The following is a 22,879-nucleotide window of genomic DNA, read 5'->3' on the forward strand; positions in this document are numbered from 1 at the left end:
TTCGAACCCACGCCCGTAAGACCGGACTGCGACCTGAACGCAGCGCCTGGGACCGCACGGCCATCCTGACATGCGGTTTGGCTGCTTTTGTCGAGAAATAAAACATATGACTAATGTTTATTTAAAAAAAGAACAGGTATTGCGTGCGATAGAAGAAGTAATTGACATCACATGGATATTTTCAAAATTTCCCTATAGGCGCGCTGGAATTTTCGTCGCAAAAAAATTGAAAGTAATGAACGCTGTGGAAAAAAATTTTTTTGCCGATAGGTATTCACATTTATCTGTATTATGACTCCTAAATGTCTGTTCTTGCACGCCCAACCACCTAGCTAATAAACAATAGTCATTACTCACACAGCTGAAGCAAAACATAACGGTCAGAAGTGGGACTCGAACCCACGCCCGGAAGTCCGGACTGAGACCTGAACGCAGCGCCTTGGACCGCTCGGCCATCCTGACATGCGGTTCGGCTGCTTTTGTCGTGAAATAAAAGATATGACTAAAGCTTAAAAAAAGAACAGGTATTGCGCGCAATACAAGGAATAATTGACATCACACGGCTATTTTCAAAAGTGGCCTTCAAGCGCACTGGCATTTTCGTCGCGAAAAAAATTGAAAGTAATGAACGCTGCGGAAATCAATTTTTGGTATACACATTTTTCTGTATTATGACTCCTAATCATCTGTACCGGTACGCCCAGCCACCTAGCTAATAAACAATAGTCATTACTCACACAGCTGAAGCAAAATATAAGTGTCAGAAGTGGGATTCGAACCAACGCCCTGAAGTCCGGACTGCGACCTGAACGCAGTGCCTTGGACCGCTCGGTCATCCTGACATGCGGTTTGGCTGCTTTTGTCGAGAAATAAAAGATATGACTGAAGTTTATTTAAAAAAAGAACAGGTATTGCGCGCGATAGAAGCAGTAAATGACATCACATGGCTATTTTCAAAAGTAGCCTTCAAGCGCACTGGTATTTTCGTCGCGAAAAATGTGAAAGTATTGAACGCTGTGGAAAAGATTTTTGTGCCGACAGGTAAACACATTTATCTGTATTATGACTCCTAAATGTCTGTACCGGTACACCCAGCCACCTAGCTAATAAACAATAGTCATTACTCACACAGCTGAAGCAAAACATAAGTGAAGGAAGTGGGATTCGTACCCACGCCCTGAAGACCGGACTGCGACCTGAACGCAGTGCCTTGGACCGCTCGGCCATCCTGACATGCGGTTCGGCTGCTTTTGTCGAGAAATAAAACATATGACTAAAGTTTATTGAAAAAAAGAACAGGTATTGCGCACGATAGAAGGAGTAATTGACATCACATGGCTATTTTCAGAAGTGGCCTATCAAGCGCGTTGGAATTTTCGTCGCCAAAAATTGAAAGTAATGAACGCCGCGGAAAAGAAATTTTGTGCCGATAGGTATACACATTTATCTGTATTATGACTCCTAAATGTCTGTACCGGTACGCCCAGCAACCTTGCTAATAAGCAATAGTCATTACTCACACAGCTGAAGCAAAACATAAGTGGCAGAAGTGGGATTCGAACCCACGCCCGTAAGACCGGACTGCGACCTGAACGCAGCGCCTTGGACCGCTCGGCCATCCTGACATGCAGTTCGGCTGCTTTTGTCGAGAAATAAAACATATGACTAAAATTTATTGAAAAAAAGAACAGGTATTGCGCGCGATAGAAGGAGTAATTGATATCACACGGCTATTTTCAAAAGTGGCCTTCAAGCGCACTGGCACTTTCGTCGCGAAAAAAATTGAAAGTAATGAACGCTGCGGAAATTCATTTTTGTGCCGACAGGTATACACATTTATCTGTATTATGACTCCTGAATGTCTGTTCCGGTACGCCCAGCCACCTAGCTAATAAACAATAGTCATTACTCACACAGCTGAAGCAAAACATAACTGTCAGAAGTGGGATTCGAACCCACGCCCGGAAGTCCGGACTGCGACCTGAACGCAGCGCCTTGGACCGCTCGGCCATCCTGACATGCGGTTCGGCTGCTTTTGTCGAGAAATAAAACATATGACTATAGTTTATTGAAAAAAAGAACACGTATTGCGCACAATAGAAGGAGTAATTGACATCACATGGCTATTTTCAGAAGTGGCCTATCAAGCGCGTTGGAATTTTCGTCGCCAAAAAAATGAAAGTAATGAACGCCGCGGAAAATAAATTTTGTGCCGATAGGTTTACACATTTATCTGTATTATGACTCCTAAATGTGTGTACCGGTACGCCCAGCAACCTTGCTAATAAACTATAGTCATTACTCACACAGCTGAAGCAAAACGTAAGTGTCAGAAGTGGGATTCGAACCCACGCCCGTAAGACCGGACTGCGACCTGAACACAGCACCTTGGACCGCTCTGCCATCCTGACATGCGGTTTGGCTGCTTTTGTCGAGAAATAAAACATATGACTAATGTTTATTTGAAAAAACAACAGGTATTGCTCGCGATAGAAGGAGTAAATGACATCACATGGCTATTTTCAAAACTGGCCTATCAAGCGCGCTAGAGTTTTGGTCGCGAAAAAAGTGAAAGTGATGAACGCTGTGGAAAAAAAAATTTTGTGCCGATAGGTATTAACATTTATCTGTAATATGACTACTAAATGTCTGTACCAGTACGCCCAGCCACCTAGCTAATAAACAATAGTCATTACTCACATAGCTGAAGCAAAGCTAAAGTGCCAGAATTGGGATGCGAACCCACGCCCGGATGCCCGGACTGCGACCTGAACGCAGCGCCTTGGACCGCTCGGCCATCCTGACATGCAGTTCGGCTGCTTTTGTCGAGAAATAAAACATATGACTAAAATTTACTGAAAAAAAGAACAGGTATTGCGCGCGATAGAAGCAGTAAATGACATCACATGGCTATTTTTAAAAGTAGCCTTCTAGCGCACTGGCATTTTCGTCGCGAAAAATGTGAAAGTATTGAACGCTGTGGAAAAGATTTTTGTGCCGACAGGTAAACACATTTATCTGTATTATGACCCCTAAATGTCTGTACCGGTACGCCCAGCCACCTAGCTAATAAACAATAGTCATTACTCACACAGCTGAAGCAAAACATAACTGTCAGAAGTGGGATTCAAACCCACGCCCCTAAGTCCGGACTGCGACCTGAACGCAGCGCCTTGGACCGCTCGGCCATCCTGACATGCGGTTCGGCTGCTTTTGTCGAGAAATAAAACATATGACTAAAGTTTATTGAAAAAAAGAACACGTATTGCGCACAATAGAAGGAGTAATTGACATCACATGGCTATTTTCAGAAGTGGCCTATCAAGCGCGTTGGAATTTTCGTCGCCAAAAAAATGAAAGTAATGAACGCCGCGGAAAATAAATTTTGTGCCGATAGGTATACACATTTTTCTGTATTATGACTCCTAAATGTCTGTACCGGTGCGCCAAGCCACCTAGCTAATAAACAATAGTCATTACTCACATAGCTGAAGCAAAGCTAAAGTGCCAGAATTGGGATGCGAACCCACGCCCGGATGCCCGGACTGCGACCTGAACGCAGCGCCTTGGACCGCTCGGCCATCCTGACATGCAGTTCGGCTGCTTTTGTCGAGAAATAAAACATATGACTAAAATTTACTGAAAAAAAGAACAGGTATTGCGCGCGATAGAAGGAGTAATTGACATCACATGGCTGTTTTCAAAAGTGGCCTATCAAGCGCGCAGGAATTTTCGTCGCCAAAAAATGAAAGTAATGAACGCCGCGGAAAAAAATTTTGTGCCGATAGGTATACATATTTATCTGTATTATGACTCCTAAATGTCTGTACCGGTACGCCCAGCCACCTAGCTAATAAACAATAGTCATTACTCACACAGCTGAAGCAAAACATAACTGTCAGAAGTGGGATTCAAACCCACGCCCCTAAGTCCGGACTGCGACCTGAACGCAGCGCCTTGGACCGCTCGGCCATCCTGACATGCGGTTCGGCTGCTTTTGTCGAGAAATAAAACATATGACTAAAGTTTATTGAAAAAAAGAACAGGTATTGCGCACGATAGAAGGAGTAATTGACATCACATGGCTATTTTCAGAAGTGGCCTATCAAGCGCGTTGGAATTTTCGTCGCCAAAAATTGAAAGTAATGAACGCCGCGGAAAAGAAATTTTGTGCCGATAGGTATACACATTAATCTGTATTATGACTCCTAAATGTCTGTACCGGTACGCCCAGCAACCTTGCTAATAAGCAATAGTCATTACTCACACAGCTGAAGCAAAACATAAGTGGCAGAAGTGGGATTCGAACCCACGCCCGTAAGACCGGACTGCGACCTGAACGCAGCGCCTGGGACCGCACGGCCATCCTGACATGCGGTTTGGCTGCTTTTGTCGAGAAATAAAACATATGACTAATGTTTATTTAAAAAAAGAACAGGTATTGCGTGCGATAGAAGAAGTAATTGACATCACATGGATATTTTCAAAATTTCCCTATAGGCGCGCTGGAATTTTCGTCGCAAAAAAATTGAAAGTAATGAACGCTGTGGAAAAAAATTTTTTTGCCGATAGGTATTCACATTTATCTGTATTATGACTCCTAAATGTCTGTTCTTGCACGCCCAACCACCTAGCTAATAAACAATAGTCATTACTCACACAGCTGAAGCAAAACATAACGGTCAGAAGTGGGACTCGAACCCACGCCCGGAAGTCCGGACTGAGACCTGAACGCAGCGCCTTGGACCGCTCGGCCATCCTGACATGCGGTTCGGCTGCTTTTGTCGTGAAATAAAAGATATGACTAAAGCTTAAAAAAAGAACAGGTATTGCGCGCAATACAAGGAATAATTGACATCACACGGCTATTTTCAAAAGTGGCCTTCAAGCGCACTGGCATTTTCGTCGCGAAAAAAATTGAAAGTAATGAACGCTGCGGAAATCAATTTTTGGTATACACATTTTTCTGTATTATGACTCCTAATCGTCTGTACCGGTACGCCCAGCCACCTAGCTAATAAACAATAGTCATTACTCACACAGCTGAAGCAAAATATAAGTGTCAGAAGTGGGATTCGAACCAACGCCCTGAAGTCCGGACTGCGACCTGAACGCAGTGCCTTGGACCGCTCGGTCATCCTGACATGCGGTTTGGCTGCTTTTGTCGAGAAATAAAAGATATGACTGAAGTTTATTTAAAAAAAGAACAGGTATTGCGCGCGATAGAAGCAGTAAATGACATCACATGGCTATTTTCAAAAGTAGCCTTCAAGCGCACTGGTATTTTCGTCGCGAAAAATGTGAAAGTATTGAACGCTGTGGAAAAGATTTTTGTGCCGACAGGTAAACACATTTATCTGTATTATGACTCCTAAATGTCTGTACCGGTACACCCAGCCACCTAGCTAATAAACAATAGTCATTACTCACACAGCTGAAGCAAAACATAAGTGAAGGAAGTGGGATTCGTACCCACGCCCTGAAGACCGGACTGCGACCTGAACGCAGTGCCTTGGACCGCTCGGCCATCCTGACATGCGGTTCGGCTGCTTTTGTCGAGAAATAAAACATATGACTAAAGTTTATATAAAAAAAGAACAGGTATTGCGCACGATAGAAGGAGTAATTGACATCACATGGCTATTTTCAGAAGTGGCCTATCAAGCGCGTTGGAATTTTCGTCGCCAAAAATTGAAAGTAATGAACGCCGCGGAAAAGAAATTTTGTGCCGATAGGTATACACATTTATCTGTATTATGACTCCTAAATGTCTGTACCGGTACGCCCAGCAACCTTGCTAATAAGCAATAGTCATTACTCACACAGCTGAAGCAAAACATAAGTGGCAGAAGTGGGATTCGAACCCACGCCCGTAAGACCGGACTGCGACCTGAACGCAGCGCCTTGGACCGCACGGCCATCCTGACATGCGGTTTGGCTGCTTTTGTCGAGAAATAAAACATATGACTAATGTTTATTTAAAAAAAGAACAGGTATTGCGTGCGATAGAAGAAGTAATTGACATCACATGGATATTTTCAAAAGTGCCCTATAGGCGCGCTGGAATTTTCGTCGCAAAAAAATGAAAGTAATGAACGCTGTGGAAAAAAATTTTTTTGCCGATAGGTATTCACATTTATCTGTGTTATGACTCCTAAATGTCTGTTCTTGCACGCCCAGCCACCTAGCTAATAAACAATAGTCATTACTCACACAGCTGAAGCAAAACATAACTGTCAGAAGTGGGATTCGAACCCACGCCCGGAAGTCCGGACTGCGACCTGAACGCAGCGCCTTGGACCGCTCGGCCAAGCTGACATGCGGTTCGGCTGCTTTTGTCGAGAAATAAAACATATGACTATAGTTTATTGAAAAAAAGAACACGTATTGCGCACAATAGAAGGAGTAATTGACATCACATGGCTATTTTCAGAAGTGGCCTATCAAGCGCGTTGGAATTTTCGTCGCCAAAAAAATGAAAGTAATGAACGCCGCGGAAAATAAATTTTGTGCCGATAGGTTTACACATTTATCTGTATTATGACTCCTAAATGTGTGTACCGGTACGCCCAGCAACCTTGCTAATAAACTATAGTCATTACTCACACAGCTGAAGCAAAACGTAAGTGTCAGAAGTGGGATTCGAACCCACGCCCGTAAGACCGCACTGCGACCTGAACACAGCGCCTTGGACCGCTCGGCCATCCTGACATGCGGTTTGGCTGCTTTTGTCGAGAAATAAAACATATGACTAATGTTTATTTAAAAAAACAACAGGTATTGCTCGCGATAGAAGGAGTAAATGACATCACATGGCTATTTTCAAAACTGGCCTATCAAGCGCGCTAGAGTTTTGGTCGCGAAAAAAGTGAAAGTGATGAACGCTGTGGAAAAAAAAAATTTTGTGCCGATAGGTATTAACATTTATCTGTAATATGACTACTAAATGTCTGTACCAGTACGCCCAGCCACCTAGCTAATAAACAATAGTCATTACTCACATAGCTGAAGCAAAGCATAAGTGCCAGAATTGGGATGCCAACCCAGGCCCGGATGCCCGGACTGCGACCTGAACGCAGCGCCTTGGACCGCTCGGCCATCCTGACATGCGGTTCGGCTGCTTATGTCGAGAAATAAAACATATGACTAAAATTTATTGAAAAAAAGAACAGGTATTGCGTGCAATAGAAGAAGTAATTGACATCACATGGATATTTTCAAAATTTCCCTATAGGCGCGCTGGAATTTTCGTCGCAAAAAAATTGAAAGTAATGAATGCTGTGGAAAAAAATTTTTTTGCCGATAGGTATTCACATTTATCTGTATTATGACTCCTAAATGTCTGTTCTTGCACGCCCAGCCACCTAGCTAATAAACAACAGTCATTACTCACACAGCTGAAGCAAAACATAACGGTCAGAAGTGGGACTCGAACCCACGCCCGGAATTCCGGACTGAGACCTGAACGCAGCGCCTTGGACCGCTCGGCCATCCTGACATGCGGTTCGGCTGCTTTTGTCGTGAAATAAAAGATATGACTAAAGCTTAAAAAAAGAACAGGTATTGCGCGCAATAGAAGGAATAATTGACATCACACGGCTATTTTCAAAAGTGGCCTTCAAGCGCACTGGCATTTTCGTCGCGAAAAAAATTGAAAGTAATGAACGCTGCGGAAATCAATTTTTGGTATACACATTTTTCTGTATTATGACTCCTAATCGTCTGTACCGGTACGCCCAGCCACCTAGCTAATAAACAATAGTCATTACTCACACAGCTGAAGCAAAATATAAGTGTCAGAAGTGGGATTCGAACCAACGCCCTGAAGTCCGGACTGCGACCTGAACGCAGTGCCTTGGACCGCTCGGTCATCCTGACATGCGGTTTGGCTGCTTTTGTCGAGAAATAAAAGATATGACTGAAGTTTATTTAAAAAAAGCACAGGTATTGCGCGCGATAGAAGCAGTAAATGACATCACATGGCTATTTTCAAAAGTAGCCTTCAAGCGCACTGGTATTTTCGTCCCGAAAAATGTGAAAGTATTGAACGCTGTGGAAAAGATTTTTGTGCCGACAGGTAAACACATTTATCTGTATTATGACTCCTAAATGTCTGTACCGGTACACCCAGCCACCTAGCTAATAAACAATAGTCATTACTCACACAGCTGAAGCAAAACATAAGTGTCAGAAGTGGGATTCGTACCCACGCCCTGAAGACCGGACTGCGACCTGAACGCAGTGCCTTGGACCGCTCGGCCATCCTGACATGCGGTTCGGCTGCTTTTGTCGAGAAATAAAACATATGACTAAAGTTTATTGAAAAAAAGAACAGGTATTGCGCACGATAGAAGGAGTAATTGACATCACATGGCTATTTTCAGAAGTGGCCTATCAAGCGCGTTGGAATTTTCGTCGCCAAAAATTGAAAGTAATGAACGCCGCGGAAAAGAAATTTTGTGCCGATAGGTATACACATTTATCTGTATTATGACTCCTAAATGTCTGTACCGGTACGCCCAGCAACCTTGCTAATAAGCAATAGTCATTACTCACACAGCTGAAGCAAAACATAAGTGGCAGAAGTGGGATTCGAACCCACGCCCGTAAGACCGGACTGCGACCTGAACGCAGCGCCTTGGACCGCACGGCCATCCTGACATGCGGTTTGGCTGCTTTTGTCGAGAAATAAAACATATGACTAATGTTTATTTAAAAAAAGAACAGGTATTGCGTGCGATAGAAGAAGTAATTGACATCACATGGATATTTTCAAAAGTGCCCTATAGGCGCGCTGGAATTTTCGTCGCAAAAAAAATGAAAGTAATGAACGCTGTGGAAAAAAATTTTTTTTGCCGATAGGTATTCACATTTATCTGTATTATGACTCCTAAATGTCTGTTCTTGCACGCCCAGCCACCTAGCTAATAAACAATAGTCATTACTCATACAGCTGAAGCAAAACATAACGGTCAGAAGTGGGACTCGAACCCACGCCCGGAAGTCCAGACTGAGACCTGAACGCAGCGCCTTGGACCGCTCGGCCATCCTGACATGCGGTTCGGCTGCTTTTGTCGTGAAATAAAAGATATGACTAAAGCTTAAAAAAAAGAACAGGTATTGCGCGCAATAGAAGGAATAATTGACATCACACGGCTATTTTCAAAAGTGGCCTTCAAGCGCACTGGCATTTTCGTCGCGAAAAAAATTGAAAGTAATGAACGCTGCGGAAATAAATTTTTGGTATACACATTTTTCTGTATTATGACTACTAATCGTCTGTACCGGTACGCCCAGCCACCTAGCTAATAAACAATAGTCATTACTCACACAGCTGAAGCAAAATATAAGTGTCAGAAGTGGGATTCGAACCAACGCCCTGAAGTCCGGACTGCGACCTGAACGCAGTGCCTTGGACCGCTCGGTCATCCTGACATGCGGTTTGGCTGCTTTTGTCGAGAAATAAAAGATATGACTGAAGTTTATTTAAAAAAAGAACAGGTATTGCGCGCGATAGAAGCAGTAAATGACATCACATGGCTATTTTCAAAAGTAGCCTTCAAGCGCACTGGCATTTTCGTCGCGAAAAATGTGAAAGTATTGAACGCTGTGGAAAAGATTTTTGTGCCGATAGGTATACACATTTTTCTTTATTATGACTCCTAAATGTCTGTACCGGTGCGCCAAGCCACCTAGCTAATAATTAATAGTCATTACTCACATAGCTGAAGCAAAGCTAAAGTGCCAGAATTGGGATGCGAACCCACGCCCGGATGCCCGGACTGCGACCTGAACACAGCGCCTTGGACCGCTCGGCCATCCTGACATGCGGTTTGGCTGCTTTTGTCGAGAAATAAAACATATGACTAATGTTTATTTAAAAAAACAACAGGTATTGCTCGCGATAGAAGGAGTGAATGACATCACATGGCTATTTTCAAAACTGGCCTATCAAGCGCGCTAGAGTTTTGGTCGCGAAAAAAGTGAAAGTGATGAACGCTGTGGAAAAAAAATTTTTGTGCCGATAGGTATTAACATTTATCTGTAATATGACTACTAAATGTCTGTACCAGTACGCCCAGCCACCTAGCTAATAAACAATAGTCATTACTCACATAGCTGAAACAAAGCATAAGTGCCAGAATTGGGATGCCAACCCAGACCCGGATGCCCGGACTGCGACCTGAACGCAGCGCCTTGGACCGCTCGGCCATCCTGACATGCGGTTCGGCTGCTTTTGTCGAGAAATAAAACATATGACTAAAATTTATTGAAAAAAAGAACAGGTATTGCGCGCGATAGAAGGAGTAATTGATATCACACGGCTATTTTCAAAAGTGGCCTTCAAGCGCACTGGCACTTTCGTCGCGAAAAAAATTGAAAGTAATGAACGCTGCGGAAATTCATTTTTGTGCCGACAGGTATACACATTTATCTGTATTATGACTCCTGAATGTCTGTTCCGGTACGCCCAGCCACCTAGCTAATAAACAATAGTCATTACTCACACAGCTGAAGCAAAACATAACTGTCAGAAGTGGGATTCGAACCCACGCCCGGAAGTCCGGACTGCGACCTGAACGCAGCGCCTTGGACCGCTCGGCCATCCTGACATGCGGTTCGGCTGCTTTTGTCGAGAAATAAAACATATGACTATAGTTTATTGAAAAAAAGAACACGTATTGCGCACAATAGAAGGAGTAATTGACATCACATGGCTATTTTCAGATGTGGCCTATCAAGCGCGTTGGAATTTTCGTCGCCAAAAAAATGAAAGTAATGAACGCCGCGGAAAATAAATTTTGTGCCGATAGGTTTACACATTTATCTGTATTATGACTCCTAAATGTGTGTACCGGTACGCCCAGCAACCTTGCTAATAAACTATAGTCATTACTCACACAGCTGAAGCAAAACGTAAGTGTCAGAAGTGGGATTCGAACCCACGCCCGTAAGACCGGACTGCGACCTGAACACAGCGCCTTGGACCGCTCGGCCATCCTGACATGCGGTTTGGCTGCTTTTGTCGAGAAATAAAACATATGACTAAAGTTTATTGAAAAAAAGAACAGGTATTGCGCACGATAGAAGGAGTAATTGACATCACATGGCTATTTTCAGAAGTGGCCTATCAAGCGCGCAGGAATTTTCGTCGCCAAAAAATGAAAGTAATGAACGCCGCGGAAAAAAATTTTGTGCCGACAGGTATACACATTTATCTGTATTATGACTCTTAAATGTCTGTACCGGTACGCCCAGCAACCTTGCTAATAAGCAATAGTCATTACTCACACAGCTGAAGCAAAACATAAGTGGCAGAAGTGGGATTCGAACCCACGCCCGTAAGACCGGACTGCGACCTGAACGCAGCGCCTGGGACCGCACGGCCATCCTGACATGCGGTTTGGCTGCTTTTGTCGAGAAATAAAACATATGACTAATGTTTATTTAAAAAAAGAACAGGTATTGCGTGCGATAGAAGAAGTATTTGACATCACATGGATATTTTCAAAATTTCCCTATAGGCGCGCTGGAATTTTCGTCGCAAAAAAATTGAAAGTAATGAACGCTGTGGAAAAAAATTTTTTTGCCGATAGGTATTCACATTTATCTGTATTATGACTCCTAAATGTCTGTTCTTGCACGCCCAACCACCTAGCTAATAAACAATAGTCATTACTCACACAGCTGAAGCAAAACATAACGGTCAGAAGTGGGACTCGAACCCACGCCCGGAAGTCCGGACTGAGACCTGAACGCAGCGCCTTGGACCGCTCGGCCATCCTGACATGCGGTTCGGCTGCTTTTGTCGTGAAATAAAAGATATGACTAAAGCTTAAAAAAAGAACAGGTATTGCGCGCAATAGAAGGAATAATTGACATCACACGGCTATTTTCAAAAGTGGCCTTCAAGCGCACTGGCATTTTCGTCGCGAAAAAAATTGAAAGTAATGAACGCTGCGGAAATCAATTTTTGGTATACACATTTTTCTGTATTATGACTCCTAATCGTCTGTACCGGTACGCCCAGCCACCTAGCTAATAAACAATAGTCATTACTCACACAGCTGAAGCAAAATGTAAGTGTCAGAAGTGGGATTCGAACCAACGCCCTGAAGTCCGGACTGCGACCTGAACGCAGTGCCTTGGACCGCTCGGTCATCCTGACATGCGGTTTGGCTGCTTTTGTCGAGAAATAAAAGATATGACTGAAGTTTATTTAAAAAAAGAACAGGTATTGCGCGCGATAGAAGCAGTAAATGACATCACATGGCTATTTTCAAAAGTAGCCTTCAAGCGCACTGGTATTTTCGTCGCGAAAAATGTGAAAGTATTGAACGCTGTGGAAAAGATTTTTGTGCCGACAGGTAAACACATTTATCTGTATTATGACTCCTAAATGTCTGTACCGGTACACCCAGCCACCTAGCTAATAAAAAATAGTCATTACTCACACAGCTGAAGCAAAACATAAGTGAAGGAAGTGGGATTCGTACCCACGCCCTGAAGACCGGACTGCGACCTGAACGCAGTGCCTTGGACCGCTCGGCCATCCTGACATGCGGTTCGGCTGCTTTTGTCGAGAAATAAAACATATGACTAAAGTTTATTGAAAAAAAGAACAGGTATTGCGCACGATAGAAGGAGTAATTGACATCACATGGCTATTTTCAGAAGTGGCCTATCAAGCGCGTTGGAATTTTCGTCGCCAAAAATTGAAAGTAATGAACGCCGCGGAAAAGAAATTTTGTGCCGATAGGTATACACATTTATCTGTATTATGACTCCTAAATGTCTGTACCGGTACGCCCAGCAACCTTGCTAATAAGCAATAGTCATTACTCACACAGCTGAAGCAAAACATAAGTGGCAGAAGTGGGATTCGAACCCACGCCCGTAAGACCGGACTGCGACCTGAACGCAGCGCCTTGGACCGCAAGGCCATCCTGACATGCGGTTTGGCTGCTTTTGTCGAGAAATAAAACATATGACTAATGTTTATTTAAAAAAAGAACAGGTATTGCGTGCGATAGAAGAAGTAATTGACATCACATGGATATTTTCAAAAGTGCCCTATAGGCGCGCTGGAATTTTCGTCGCAAAAAAAATGAAAGTAATGAACGCTGTGGAAAAAAATTTTTTTGCCGATAGGTATTCACATTTATCTGTATTATGACTCCTAAATGTCTGTTCTTGCACGCCCAGCCACCTAGCTAATAAACAATAGTCATTACTCATACAGCTGAAGCAAAACATAACGGTCAGAAGTGGGACTCGAACCCACGCCCGGAAGTCCGGACTGAGACCTTAACGCAGCGCCTTGGACCGCTCGGCCATCCTGACATGCGGTTCAGCTGCTTTTGTCGTGAAATAAAAGATATGACTAAAGCTTAAAAAAAAGAACAGGTATTGCGCGCAATAGAAGGAATAATTGACATCACACGGCTATTTTCAAAAGTGGCCTTCAAGCGCACTGGCATTTTCGTCGCGAAAAAAATTGAAAGTAATGAACGCTGCGGAAATAAATTTTTGGTATACACATTTTTCTGTATTATGACTACTAATCGTCTGTACCGGTACGCCCAGCCACCTAGCTAATAAACAATAGTCATTACTCACACAGCTGAAGCAAAATATAAGTGTCAGAAGTGGGATTCGAACCGACGCCCTGAAGTCCGGACTGCGACCTGAACGCAGTGCCTTGGACCGCTCGGTCATCCTGACATGCGGTTTGGCTGCTTTTGTCGAGAAATAAAAGATATGACTGAAGTTTATTTAAAAAAAGAACAGGTATTGCGCGCGATAGAAGCAGTAAATGACATCACATGGCTATTTTCAAAAGTAGCCTTCAAGCGCACTGGCATTTTCGTCGCGAAAAATGTGAAAGTATTGAACGCTGTGGAAAAGATTTTTGTGCCGACAGGTAAACACATTTATCTGTATTATGACCCCTAAATGTCTGTACCGGTACACCCAGCCACCTAGCTAATAAACAATAGTCATTTCTCACACAGCTGAAGCAAAACATAAGTGTCAGAAGTGGGATTCGTACCCACGCCCTGAAGACCGGACTGCAACCTGAACGCAGTGCCCTGGACCGCTCCGCCATCCTGACATGCGGTTTGGCTGCTTTTGTCGAGAATAAAAACATATGACTAAAGTTTATGGAAAAAAAGAACAGGTGTTGCGTGCGATAGAAGGAGTAATTGACATCACATAGCTATTTTCAAAAGTGGCCTATCAAGCGCGCTGGAATTTTCGTCGCCAAAAAAATGAAAGTAATGAACGCCGCGGCAAAGAAATTTTGTGCCGATAGGTATACACATTTTTCTGTATTATGACTCCTAAATGTCTGTACCGGTGCGCCAAGCCACCTAGCTAATAATTAATAGTCATTACTCACATAGCTGAAGCAAAGCTAAAGTGCCAGAATTGGGATGCGAACCCACGCCCGGATGCCAGGACAGCGACCTGAACGCAGCGCCTTGGACCGCTCGGCCATCCTGACATGCGGTTCGGCTGCTTTTGTCGAGAAATAAAACATATGACTAAAATTTATTGAAAAAAAGAACAGGTATTGCGCGCGATAGAAGGAGTAATTGACATCACATGGCTGTTTTCAAAAGTGGCCTATCAAGCGCGCAGGAATTTTCGTCGCCAAAAAATGAAAGTAATGAACGCCGCGGAAAAAAATTTTGTGCCGATAGGTATACATATTTATCTGTATTATGACTCCTAAATGTCTGTACCGGTACGCCCAGCCACCTAGCTAATAAACAATAGTCATTACTCACACAGCTGAAGCAAAACATAACTGTCAGAAGTGGGATTCAAACCCACGCCCCTAAGTCCGGACTGCGACCTGAACGCAGCGCCTGGGACCGCACGGCCATCCTGACATGCGGTTCGGCTGCTTTTGTCGAGAAATAAAACATATGACTAAATTTATTGAAAAAAAGAACAGGTATTGCGCACGATAGAAGGAGTAATTGACATCACATGGCTATTTTCAGAAGTGGCCTATCAAGCGCGTTGGAATTTTCGTCGCCAAAAATTGAAAGTAATGAACGCCGCGGAAAAGAAATTTTGTGCCGATAGATATACACATTTATCTGTATTATGACTCCTAAATGTCTGTACCGGTACGCCCAGCAACCTTGCTAATAAGCAATAGTCATTACTCACACAGCTGAAGCAAAACATAAGTGGCAGAAGTGGGATTCTAACCCACGCCCGTAAGACCGGACTGCGACCTGAACGCAGCGCCTGGGACCGCACGGCCATCCTGACATGCGGTTTGGCTGCTTTTGTCGAGAAATAAAACATATGACTAATGTTTATTTAAAAAAAAACAGGTATTGCGTGCGATAGAAGAAGTAATTGACATCACATGGATATTTTCAAAATTTCCCTATAGGCGCGGTGGAATTTTCGTCGCAAAAAAATTGAAAGTAAAGAACGCTGTGGAAAAAAATTTTTTGCCGATAGGTATTCACATTTATCTGTATTATGACTCCTAAATGTCTGTTCTTGCACGCCCAGCCACCTAGCTAATAAACAATAGTCATTACTCACACAGCTGAAGCAAAACATAACGGTCAGAAGTGGGACTCGAACCCACGCCCGGAATTCCTGACTGAGACCTGAACGCAGCGCCTTGGACCGCTCGGCCATCCTGACATGCGGTTCGGCTGCTTTTGTCGTGAAATAAAAGATATGACTAAAGCTTAAAAAAAGAACAGGTATTGCGCGCAATAGAAGGAATAATTGACATCACACGGCTATTTTCAAAAGTGGCCTTCAAGCGCACTGGCATTTTCGTCGCGAAAAAAATTGAAAGTAATGAACGCTGCGGAAATCAATTTTTGGTATACACATTTTTCTGTATTATGACTCCTAATCGTCTGTACCGGTACGCCCAGCCACCTAGCTAATAAACAATAGTCATTACTCACACAGCTGAAGCAAAATATAAGTGTCAGAAGTGGGATTCGAACCAACGCCCTGAAGTCCGGACTGCGACCTGAACGCAGTGCCTTGGACCGCTCGGTCATCCTGACATGCGGTTTGGCTGCTTTTGTCGAGAAATAAAAGATATGACTGAAGTTTATTTAAAAAAAGAACAGGTATTGCGCGCGATAGAAGCAGTAAATGACATCACATGGCTATTTTCAGAAGTGGCCTATCAAGCGCGTTGGAATTTTCGTCGCCAGAAATTGAAAGTAATGAACGCCGCGGAAAAGAAATTTTGTGCCGACAGGTAAACACATTTATCTGTATTATGACTCCTAAATGTCTGTACCGGTACACCCAGCCACCTAGCTAATAAACAATAGTCAATACTCACACAGCAGAAGCAAAACATAAGTGTCAGAAGTGGGATTCGTACCCACGCCCTGAAGACCGGACTGCGACCTGAACGCAGTGCCCTGGACCGCTCCGCCATCCTGACATGCGGTTTGGCTGCTTTTGTCGAGAATAAAAACATATGACAAAATTTATGGAAAAAAAGAACAGGTGTTGCGTGCGATAGAAGGAGTAATTGACATCACACGGCTATTTTCAAAAGTGGCCTATCAAGCGCGCTGGAATTTTCGTCGCCAAAAAAATGAAAGTAATGAACGCCGCGGCAAAGAAATTTTGTGCCGATAGGTATACACATTTTTCTGTATTATGACTCCTAAATGTCTGTACCGGTGCGCCAAGCCACCTAGCTAATGAACAATAGTCATTACTCACATAGCTGAAGCAAAACATAACTGTCAGAAGTGGGATTCGAACCCACGCCCGGAAGTCCGGACTGCGACCTGAACGCAGCGCCTTAGACCGCTCGGCCATCCTGACATGCAGTTCGGCTGCTTTTGTCGAGAAATAAAACATATGACTAAAGTTTATTTTAAAAAAAGAACAGGTATTGCGCGCGATACAAGGAGTAAATGCCATCACATGGCTCTTTTCAAAAGTGGCCTATCAAGCACGCTGGAATTTTGGTCGCGAAAAAAGTGAAAGTGATGAACGCTGTGGAAAAAAATTTTTTGTGCCGATAGGTATTAATATTTATCTGTAATAAGACTACTAAATGTCTGTACCAGTACGCCCAGCCACCTATCTAATAAACAATAGTCATTACTCACACAGCTGAAGCAAAACATAAGTGTCAGAAGTCGGATTCGAACCCACGGCCGGAAGACCGGACTGCGACCTGAACGCAGCGCCTTGGACTTCTCGGCCATCCTAACTTTTTTTTTTTTTTTCTTTATTGCCTTTTAATAACCACAAGCAAAGGAAATACATACAAAATATGTACACTTACTAAAACACCAGCTTCAACTTGGCCAGTGCACTTGGTTTAAAAAGGCTTCACAGAAGCCAATTGGTCGAGCACAGGTAACCACTCGGGGGGTTCAGGCAGCGCTTTAAACACGTCTCGTGTATACAGCATACTCTCAACAAAATAGTCTCTCGCTGAACGTGCGTCTACACGCATATGTCGAACATCCATTCTTGTCCTCCACACACTATGCATGCAAAGCAACATTAACATGTCACTCGGCACTTCCCCTGCAGCTGCACACGGAAGAAAACGGATTCCAAAAGCGTTGATAGGTAGTTCTTTTTTTATAGTCCGTTGTAGTACGTCCCACAAGAACACAGCATCATGGCAGTCGAGAAAGATATGATTTATCGTTTCTGGTTTGCCGCAGATTAGACAGTTGACGGACCACGGTACAAAAAGCCCTTTACTTTTTAGCCATGGCAGTACAGGGAGAGTGCCGGTATGCACTTGAAAGAAGAATGTTTTGACAGAGGGTCTGACCGGCATTCTCTTAACACGTTTAAACACGTCACGCTCAGAACCTAGCCTGCACGAAGCTCGGTAGACGGGCACTGGCAGGAAGACATCAAGAAGGTCACGATACAGTTTCTTTTTAGTCACGTCGGACAAGTATTCGTACGAAAATCTTTCCTTGAGCAGGCGTGTAGCTGTAACTACTTCTCGCAAATAAGGACTGAGTGGTCCAGCTTCGAAGGAAAAAGATGACACGACGAAATCAGATAAGGGGGTCTGCAGTCTTGCTTGGATCACAGTTCTCAAGAAATTGTCAGTTTGATCTCGAGCGAACATGAATCTGCTCACCAACTGCTTAAAAAACAAATGCAAAAGCCCCAGACCACCACATTTTACCCTATGAAATAAATTGCACCGGCTCGTGCGCTCCCACTGCGACCCCCATATAAAGGTCGCGAATACTCGGTGCATTTTCTGGACCGAAGTGCGGGTCATGGTTAACACTTGTAATACATAAAACACTTTTGCAATCAGAAATACATTGCACACGGACGCTTTTGCAAACATTGATAAATTGCGACCTCCCCACTTATCAGTACAATTTTTAATGCGTTGACGTTCCTCAGACCAATACTCCGTAGCATTGCGGTAGTGATCCAAAGGCACACCGAGGTACTTTCCGGGCATGATTTTCCAATTCATGTTACAGTAAACTTCGGGTGTGCTTTGCCACTGGCCATGCCAAACGCCTAGACATTTTGGCCAACTGATTGCGCTGCCCGTTGCTGCACAGAATTCCCTAGCTATTCGTACAACTTCTTGCACACTTTCTTTGTCACTGCAAAACACTGCGACGTCATCAGCATAGGCTAAAATTCTAATTCCACTGGTCAGAAACGTATACCCTCTTATACTTGGTGATGCAAGTATTCGTAAACAGAAGGGCTCTAAGTAAAGCGCGAAAAGGAGTGGCGACAAGGCACAACCTTGCTTCACGCTCGAGCGCACAGGAATTGAAGCACTTACTTCTTTGTTGATTACTAAATTAGCCCTGCAGTCATGATACACCATTCTAACGCCTTCTGTAATGACAGTTCCTACATTCACATGTTCCAGCAATAAAAACAAAATTTCATGTACGACTTTATCGAACGCTTTGTGCAGGTCTAGCTGAATCATGGCCACGCGGTCATTATTTGCATCACAGCATTCTAGAATACTTCTGGTTACGTGTATATTTGTGAATATGGTTCTGCCCTTAATCCCACATGTCTGATGCGGGCCGACAAGGGATGTGACAACACTTTGGAGCCGTCTTGCTAGGACCTTCGTGTATATTTTATAGTCAGTGTTGCTCAAACTGATAGGTCGGTAGGATTCCACTGAAAGTAGCTTTGCGGGGTCATCAGTTTTGGGGATTAATACTACGTGTGCTGTCCTAAATGAATGAGGTGTTTGCTGCTTGTCGTAGCATTCTCTGATCACTCGGTGTAATGCCAGTGCCATTTCTGTCTTAAAAAATTTGTATATGGCAGCACCAAGCCCATCCGGCCCTGGTGACTTGCCGTTACCCAGGTTATCTATAGCTGATTCAATTTCTGCCACAGTGATTTCTACTTCCAGTAGCTCCCGCTCAGAGTCTTCCAATCTCGGCATAAGGGTCAGAAAGTCCTCTTTGAATCGTTCGGGGTCATTGATTGTATGGCTAAGGAGTTGCGTATAAAACTCGACAAAGGCGTGCTTTATCTGTTCGCGGTCCCGGGTAATGTAATTGCGGTATCGAATTTCATTTATCTCTTTGTTTGCTGCATGTTTCTTTTCTTCACTGAGCACCCGCTTAGTGGGCGTTTCACCCATCCACAGCCGTTCAGTGCGAGCCCTTATCATTGCTCCGCGGTACTTTTCGTCGTCGATGAATTCGAGCTTTGCTTTCGCCTCCTTTATTTCTTTCTTAAATTTTCCCGGCACTTCATTTTCTACGCTTAACATGTAGTCTAGTTCGCTTTGTAACTGCCTCTCTTGTTGCCTTTCCCGATTACGTAATACACAGGCTCTTTCAATCGCTATCATCTTTATATCACACTTCATTTGCTCCCACACAGCTATGAAGTTATTGGTCTCCAAACGAAGAGCATTTGAAAGACATTCTTTGGTTTTTGTGACAAATATTTCATCTTGCAGCAGCTTTTCATTAAATTTCCATAGAAACCAATTAAACTTCGCAGCCTTACGTTTTTCGCCAATGTTGACCTTGACCAGACAATGATCACTAAAACTAAGATGTTGAATTTGATAAGATGAGCATAGTGGCACCAACTTTGCCGACAAATATATTCTGTCTAACCTCGCGTGCGAATGACCTTGAAAGTGCGTATATCCTACTTCACCCTCTCGCGTCATTACATAACCGACATCTTCCAGCCCTGTCTCGTTCACTATTTTATTCAACAGCTCAGCGCTTCTATCGCGCACATTGAAGCTCGTTGTCTTATCCTCAGCTCTACAGACACAATTGAAGTCCCCTAGAACCACAACATTTCTTTCCGTTTTCAAGAATCCTTCAATCGCTCTGAAAAAAAATTCCCGTTCGTGCGATCTATTCGGTGCATAAACACACACAACGCGCCAAGGCATTCCAGAAACACTGAAGTCGCACACAACCAGCCTACCGCTATCGCAGGTAGACACATTTTCAACAACCGCGATACTACTACGTATGAAAACGACACAGCCTCCTGACCGCCCAACAGCATGACAAACGCAGACATTGTACCTAGAGCGAAAAACTTGAACCATTTGCTCCGTTTGTTCTTCACTTTCCATTTTAGTTTCTTGTACAGCCAGGAGGTCTATGTCGTTTTCTAACAAAATGCGACTAATCTGGCATTGTCTCCTGCGCGAACACAGGCCTCTTGAGTTCAACGTCGCGATGCAAATACCAGTTTTAAAGTTAGTCGCCATTTCTTGAAGGTTGTTTCGTCAGGTGTCATACTCACGTCGCAACAGTGGTTGCGTGTGCTCAGCGTAGAAAGCCTCGGAACGTCTCCTCCGCTACGGCGGGGCCGACGTTTGAGTGCCCCTACGGTCAGGAGACAGGTTTGGTCGTGGTTTAAAGGTAGGCCGACGACCAGACGCCGTCTTTGTTGGAGGTTCATTGATGGCCGACGTGTCAACATTTCCGGTACGGTCAGGTGTTTCACGAGCTCGCTTAAAAGCGATAGCACCGGCCTTGGTCATCTCGGCGTCCGTTGCTTCCGGGCCGCCCTCTCGCGCAGCTGAAGATGACTTGCTCGCTGCTGTAGCGTCGTTCTCTACTGCTGCCGTGTCTAAATTCGTTCCTGGCGCACCAGAGTGCTTGTCGCCTTTATTGGTAGATTCCAGTGCGGCCCCAGAAGACTGTTCAGGGGGCGTGGCAGGGCCTTCCGTATAACCGTCTTCCCTGCTCGCTTCTTCGGCATCCACGGCATCCATCAGGTGTTCAGACACTTCGTCTGTTTGGCCTGGGCCCGCAATGCTGGCGTACGACCTCACACAGTGGGCGTCATCGTGGCCATAGCGACGACAGACCCCACAGCGCGGCACGCGGCAATCCCGTCGAATGTGACCGATAGCCCGGCATCGGAGGCATAGCGGTGCTCTGCCAGGAATTACGACGAGCGCCATATCCTCCGCAACTCGCAGTTGGTGTGGCAGGTCGTCCACGGACACGCCCGCGTGTAGCCTCAGCGTGACCGACCGCGTGGTTGAACCTTTATCATTGCAACCCTGCACCTTCCATTTATCTCTGCTTATCTCGGTCACTTTTCCGTAGGGCGTTAAGGCGACTCGCACAGCCTCGTCCGGCACGCCATGAAGAAGCCAGTACAACTTCAGCCGCACACCTCGATCACGGGGGTCAACCACCATACAGCGATGGTCCTTTAGATCAAAAGACTCCGCCGCCAGCATCTTCTTTTTACCCTCATCATCCTTGAACGTCACTGCCCATACATGATTCATTTGGTATGCCCCTAGGGCAACCACTTCCGGCAGCAGCGAAAGACGAGCAAGGCTGTCTCGGACATGCTCCACTCGATATGGCCTGGCTTTCAAGTTTCCGTGCAAAAAAACCGTGTGCAAAACGGAATCACCTGAAGGCAGCTGAGGCAGAACAACCTGGAAATCTTCGCCTGGCTTTTCGGTACACCTGATACCGCGGCCCACACGGGCCGCTGAAACCGCCCCTACGCGGGAGCACATGATAAACACGTCCGTTCACTGTCGTGGCCGGAAGTGGAATCTCGGCCATCCTAACGGTTTGGCTGCTTTTGTCGAGAAATAAAACATGACTAAAGCTATTTAAAAAAGAACAGGTATTGCGCGCGTTAGAAGCAGTAAATGACATCACATGGCTATTTTCAAAAGTGGCCTATCAAGCGCGTTGGAATTTTCGTCGCGAAAAAAATTGAAAGTAATAAACGCCGTGGGAAAGAATTTTCGTGCCGATAGGTATACACAATTCTCTGTATTATGACTCCTAAATGTCTGTACCGGTACGCCCAGCCATCTAGCTCATAAACAATAGTCATTACTCACACAGCTGAAGCAAAAGTTGAGTGTCAGAAGTGGGATTCGAACCCACGCCCTGAAGACCGGACTGCGACCTGAACGCAGTGCCTTGGACCGCTCGGCCATCCTGACATGCCGTTTGGCTGCTTTTGTCGAGAAATAAAAGATATGACTAAAGTTTATTTAAAAAAAGAACAGGTATAGCGCGCGATAGAAGGAGTAAATGCCATCACATGGCTATTTTCAAAAGTGGCCTATCAAGCGCACTGGAGTTTTGGTCACGAAAAATAGTGAAATGAACGCTGTGGAAAAATATTTTTGTGCCGATAGGTATTAATATTTATCTGTAATAAGACTACTAAATGTCTGTACCAGTACGCCCAGCCACCTAGCTAATAAACAATAGTCATTACTCACACAGCTGAAGCAAAACATAAGTGTCAGAAGTGGGATTCGAACCCACGGCCGGAAGACCGGACTGCGACCTGAACGCAGCGCCTTGGACCGCTCGGCCATCGTAACGGTTTGGCTGCTTTTGTC

General features: G+C 44.5%; 1 protein-coding gene and 20 non-coding genes across 21 annotated transcripts; all 21 read right to left on the bottom strand.

Annotated features, from left to right (window-relative positions):
* Positions 1–378: 378 nt before the first annotated feature.
* Positions 379–462, bottom strand: TRNAL-CAG (transfer RNA leucine (anticodon CAG)). The gene has a single exon. It is a non-coding gene; the product is annotated as a tRNA-Leu (tRNA).
* Positions 463–1,541: 1,079 nt separating this feature from the next.
* TRNAL-CAG (transfer RNA leucine (anticodon CAG)) lies at positions 1,542–1,625 on the bottom strand. Its single transcript has one exon. It is a non-coding gene; the product is annotated as a tRNA-Leu (tRNA).
* Positions 1,626–1,934: 309 nt separating this feature from the next.
* Positions 1,935–2,018, bottom strand: TRNAL-CAG (transfer RNA leucine (anticodon CAG)). The gene has a single exon. It is a non-coding gene; the product is annotated as a tRNA-Leu (tRNA).
* A 309-nt stretch (positions 2,019–2,327) lies between these two features.
* Positions 2,328–2,411, bottom strand: TRNAL-CAG (transfer RNA leucine (anticodon CAG)). Its single transcript has one exon. It is a non-coding gene; the product is annotated as a tRNA-Leu (tRNA).
* Positions 2,412–3,112: 701 nt separating this feature from the next.
* On the bottom strand, positions 3,113–3,196 carry TRNAL-CAG (transfer RNA leucine (anticodon CAG)). Its single transcript has one exon. It is a non-coding gene; the product is annotated as a tRNA-Leu (tRNA).
* A 700-nt stretch (positions 3,197–3,896) lies between these two features.
* On the bottom strand, positions 3,897–3,980 carry TRNAL-CAG (transfer RNA leucine (anticodon CAG)). The gene has a single exon. It is a non-coding gene; the product is annotated as a tRNA-Leu (tRNA).
* A 700-nt stretch (positions 3,981–4,680) lies between these two features.
* TRNAL-CAG (transfer RNA leucine (anticodon CAG)) lies at positions 4,681–4,764 on the bottom strand. Its single transcript has one exon. It is a non-coding gene; the product is annotated as a tRNA-Leu (tRNA).
* A 1,470-nt stretch (positions 4,765–6,234) lies between these two features.
* TRNAL-CAG (transfer RNA leucine (anticodon CAG)) lies at positions 6,235–6,318 on the bottom strand. The gene has a single exon. It is a non-coding gene; the product is annotated as a tRNA-Leu (tRNA).
* Positions 6,319–6,627: 309 nt separating this feature from the next.
* On the bottom strand, positions 6,628–6,711 carry TRNAL-CAG (transfer RNA leucine (anticodon CAG)). Its single transcript has one exon. It is a non-coding gene; the product is annotated as a tRNA-Leu (tRNA).
* A 703-nt stretch (positions 6,712–7,414) lies between these two features.
* TRNAL-CAG (transfer RNA leucine (anticodon CAG)) lies at positions 7,415–7,498 on the bottom strand. Its single transcript has one exon. It is a non-coding gene; the product is annotated as a tRNA-Leu (tRNA).
* A 687-nt stretch (positions 7,499–8,185) lies between these two features.
* TRNAL-CAG (transfer RNA leucine (anticodon CAG)) lies at positions 8,186–8,269 on the bottom strand. The gene has a single exon. It is a non-coding gene; the product is annotated as a tRNA-Leu (tRNA).
* A 701-nt stretch (positions 8,270–8,970) lies between these two features.
* TRNAL-CAG (transfer RNA leucine (anticodon CAG)) lies at positions 8,971–9,054 on the bottom strand. Its single transcript has one exon. It is a non-coding gene; the product is annotated as a tRNA-Leu (tRNA).
* Positions 9,055–10,529: 1,475 nt separating this feature from the next.
* Positions 10,530–10,613, bottom strand: TRNAL-CAG (transfer RNA leucine (anticodon CAG)). The gene has a single exon. It is a non-coding gene; the product is annotated as a tRNA-Leu (tRNA).
* Positions 10,614–10,922: 309 nt separating this feature from the next.
* TRNAL-CAG (transfer RNA leucine (anticodon CAG)) lies at positions 10,923–11,006 on the bottom strand. Its single transcript has one exon. It is a non-coding gene; the product is annotated as a tRNA-Leu (tRNA).
* A 699-nt stretch (positions 11,007–11,705) lies between these two features.
* Positions 11,706–11,789, bottom strand: TRNAL-CAG (transfer RNA leucine (anticodon CAG)). The gene has a single exon. It is a non-coding gene; the product is annotated as a tRNA-Leu (tRNA).
* A 1,471-nt stretch (positions 11,790–13,260) lies between these two features.
* On the bottom strand, positions 13,261–13,344 carry TRNAL-AAG (transfer RNA leucine (anticodon AAG)). Its single transcript has one exon. It is a non-coding gene; the product is annotated as a tRNA-Leu (tRNA).
* A 2,253-nt stretch (positions 13,345–15,597) lies between these two features.
* TRNAL-CAG (transfer RNA leucine (anticodon CAG)) lies at positions 15,598–15,681 on the bottom strand. The gene has a single exon. It is a non-coding gene; the product is annotated as a tRNA-Leu (tRNA).
* Positions 15,682–16,761: 1,080 nt separating this feature from the next.
* Positions 16,762–16,845, bottom strand: TRNAL-CAG (transfer RNA leucine (anticodon CAG)). Its single transcript has one exon. It is a non-coding gene; the product is annotated as a tRNA-Leu (tRNA).
* A 3,997-nt stretch (positions 16,846–20,842) lies between these two features.
* Positions 20,843–22,079, bottom strand: LOC119186875 (uncharacterized). Its single transcript, XM_037435246.2, has one exon. It carries the CDS (start codon positions 22,028–22,030, stop codon positions 20,843–20,845), a length of 1,188 nt encoding a protein of 395 aa, XP_037291143.2. The 5' UTR covers positions 22,031–22,079.
* Positions 22,080–22,387: 308 nt separating this feature from the next.
* TRNAL-CAG (transfer RNA leucine (anticodon CAG)) lies at positions 22,388–22,471 on the bottom strand. The gene has a single exon. It is a non-coding gene; the product is annotated as a tRNA-Leu (tRNA).
* A 306-nt stretch (positions 22,472–22,777) lies between these two features.
* On the bottom strand, positions 22,778–22,861 carry TRNAL-CAG (transfer RNA leucine (anticodon CAG)). Its single transcript has one exon. It is a non-coding gene; the product is annotated as a tRNA-Leu (tRNA).
* Between the last annotated feature and the right edge of the window lie 18 nt (positions 22,862–22,879).

Source organism: Rhipicephalus microplus, chromosome X (assembly GCF_043290135.1).
Source record: "Rhipicephalus microplus isolate Deutch F79 chromosome X, USDA_Rmic, whole genome shotgun sequence".
Classification (NCBI taxonomy): domain Eukaryota; kingdom Metazoa; phylum Arthropoda; class Arachnida; order Ixodida; family Ixodidae; genus Rhipicephalus; species Rhipicephalus microplus.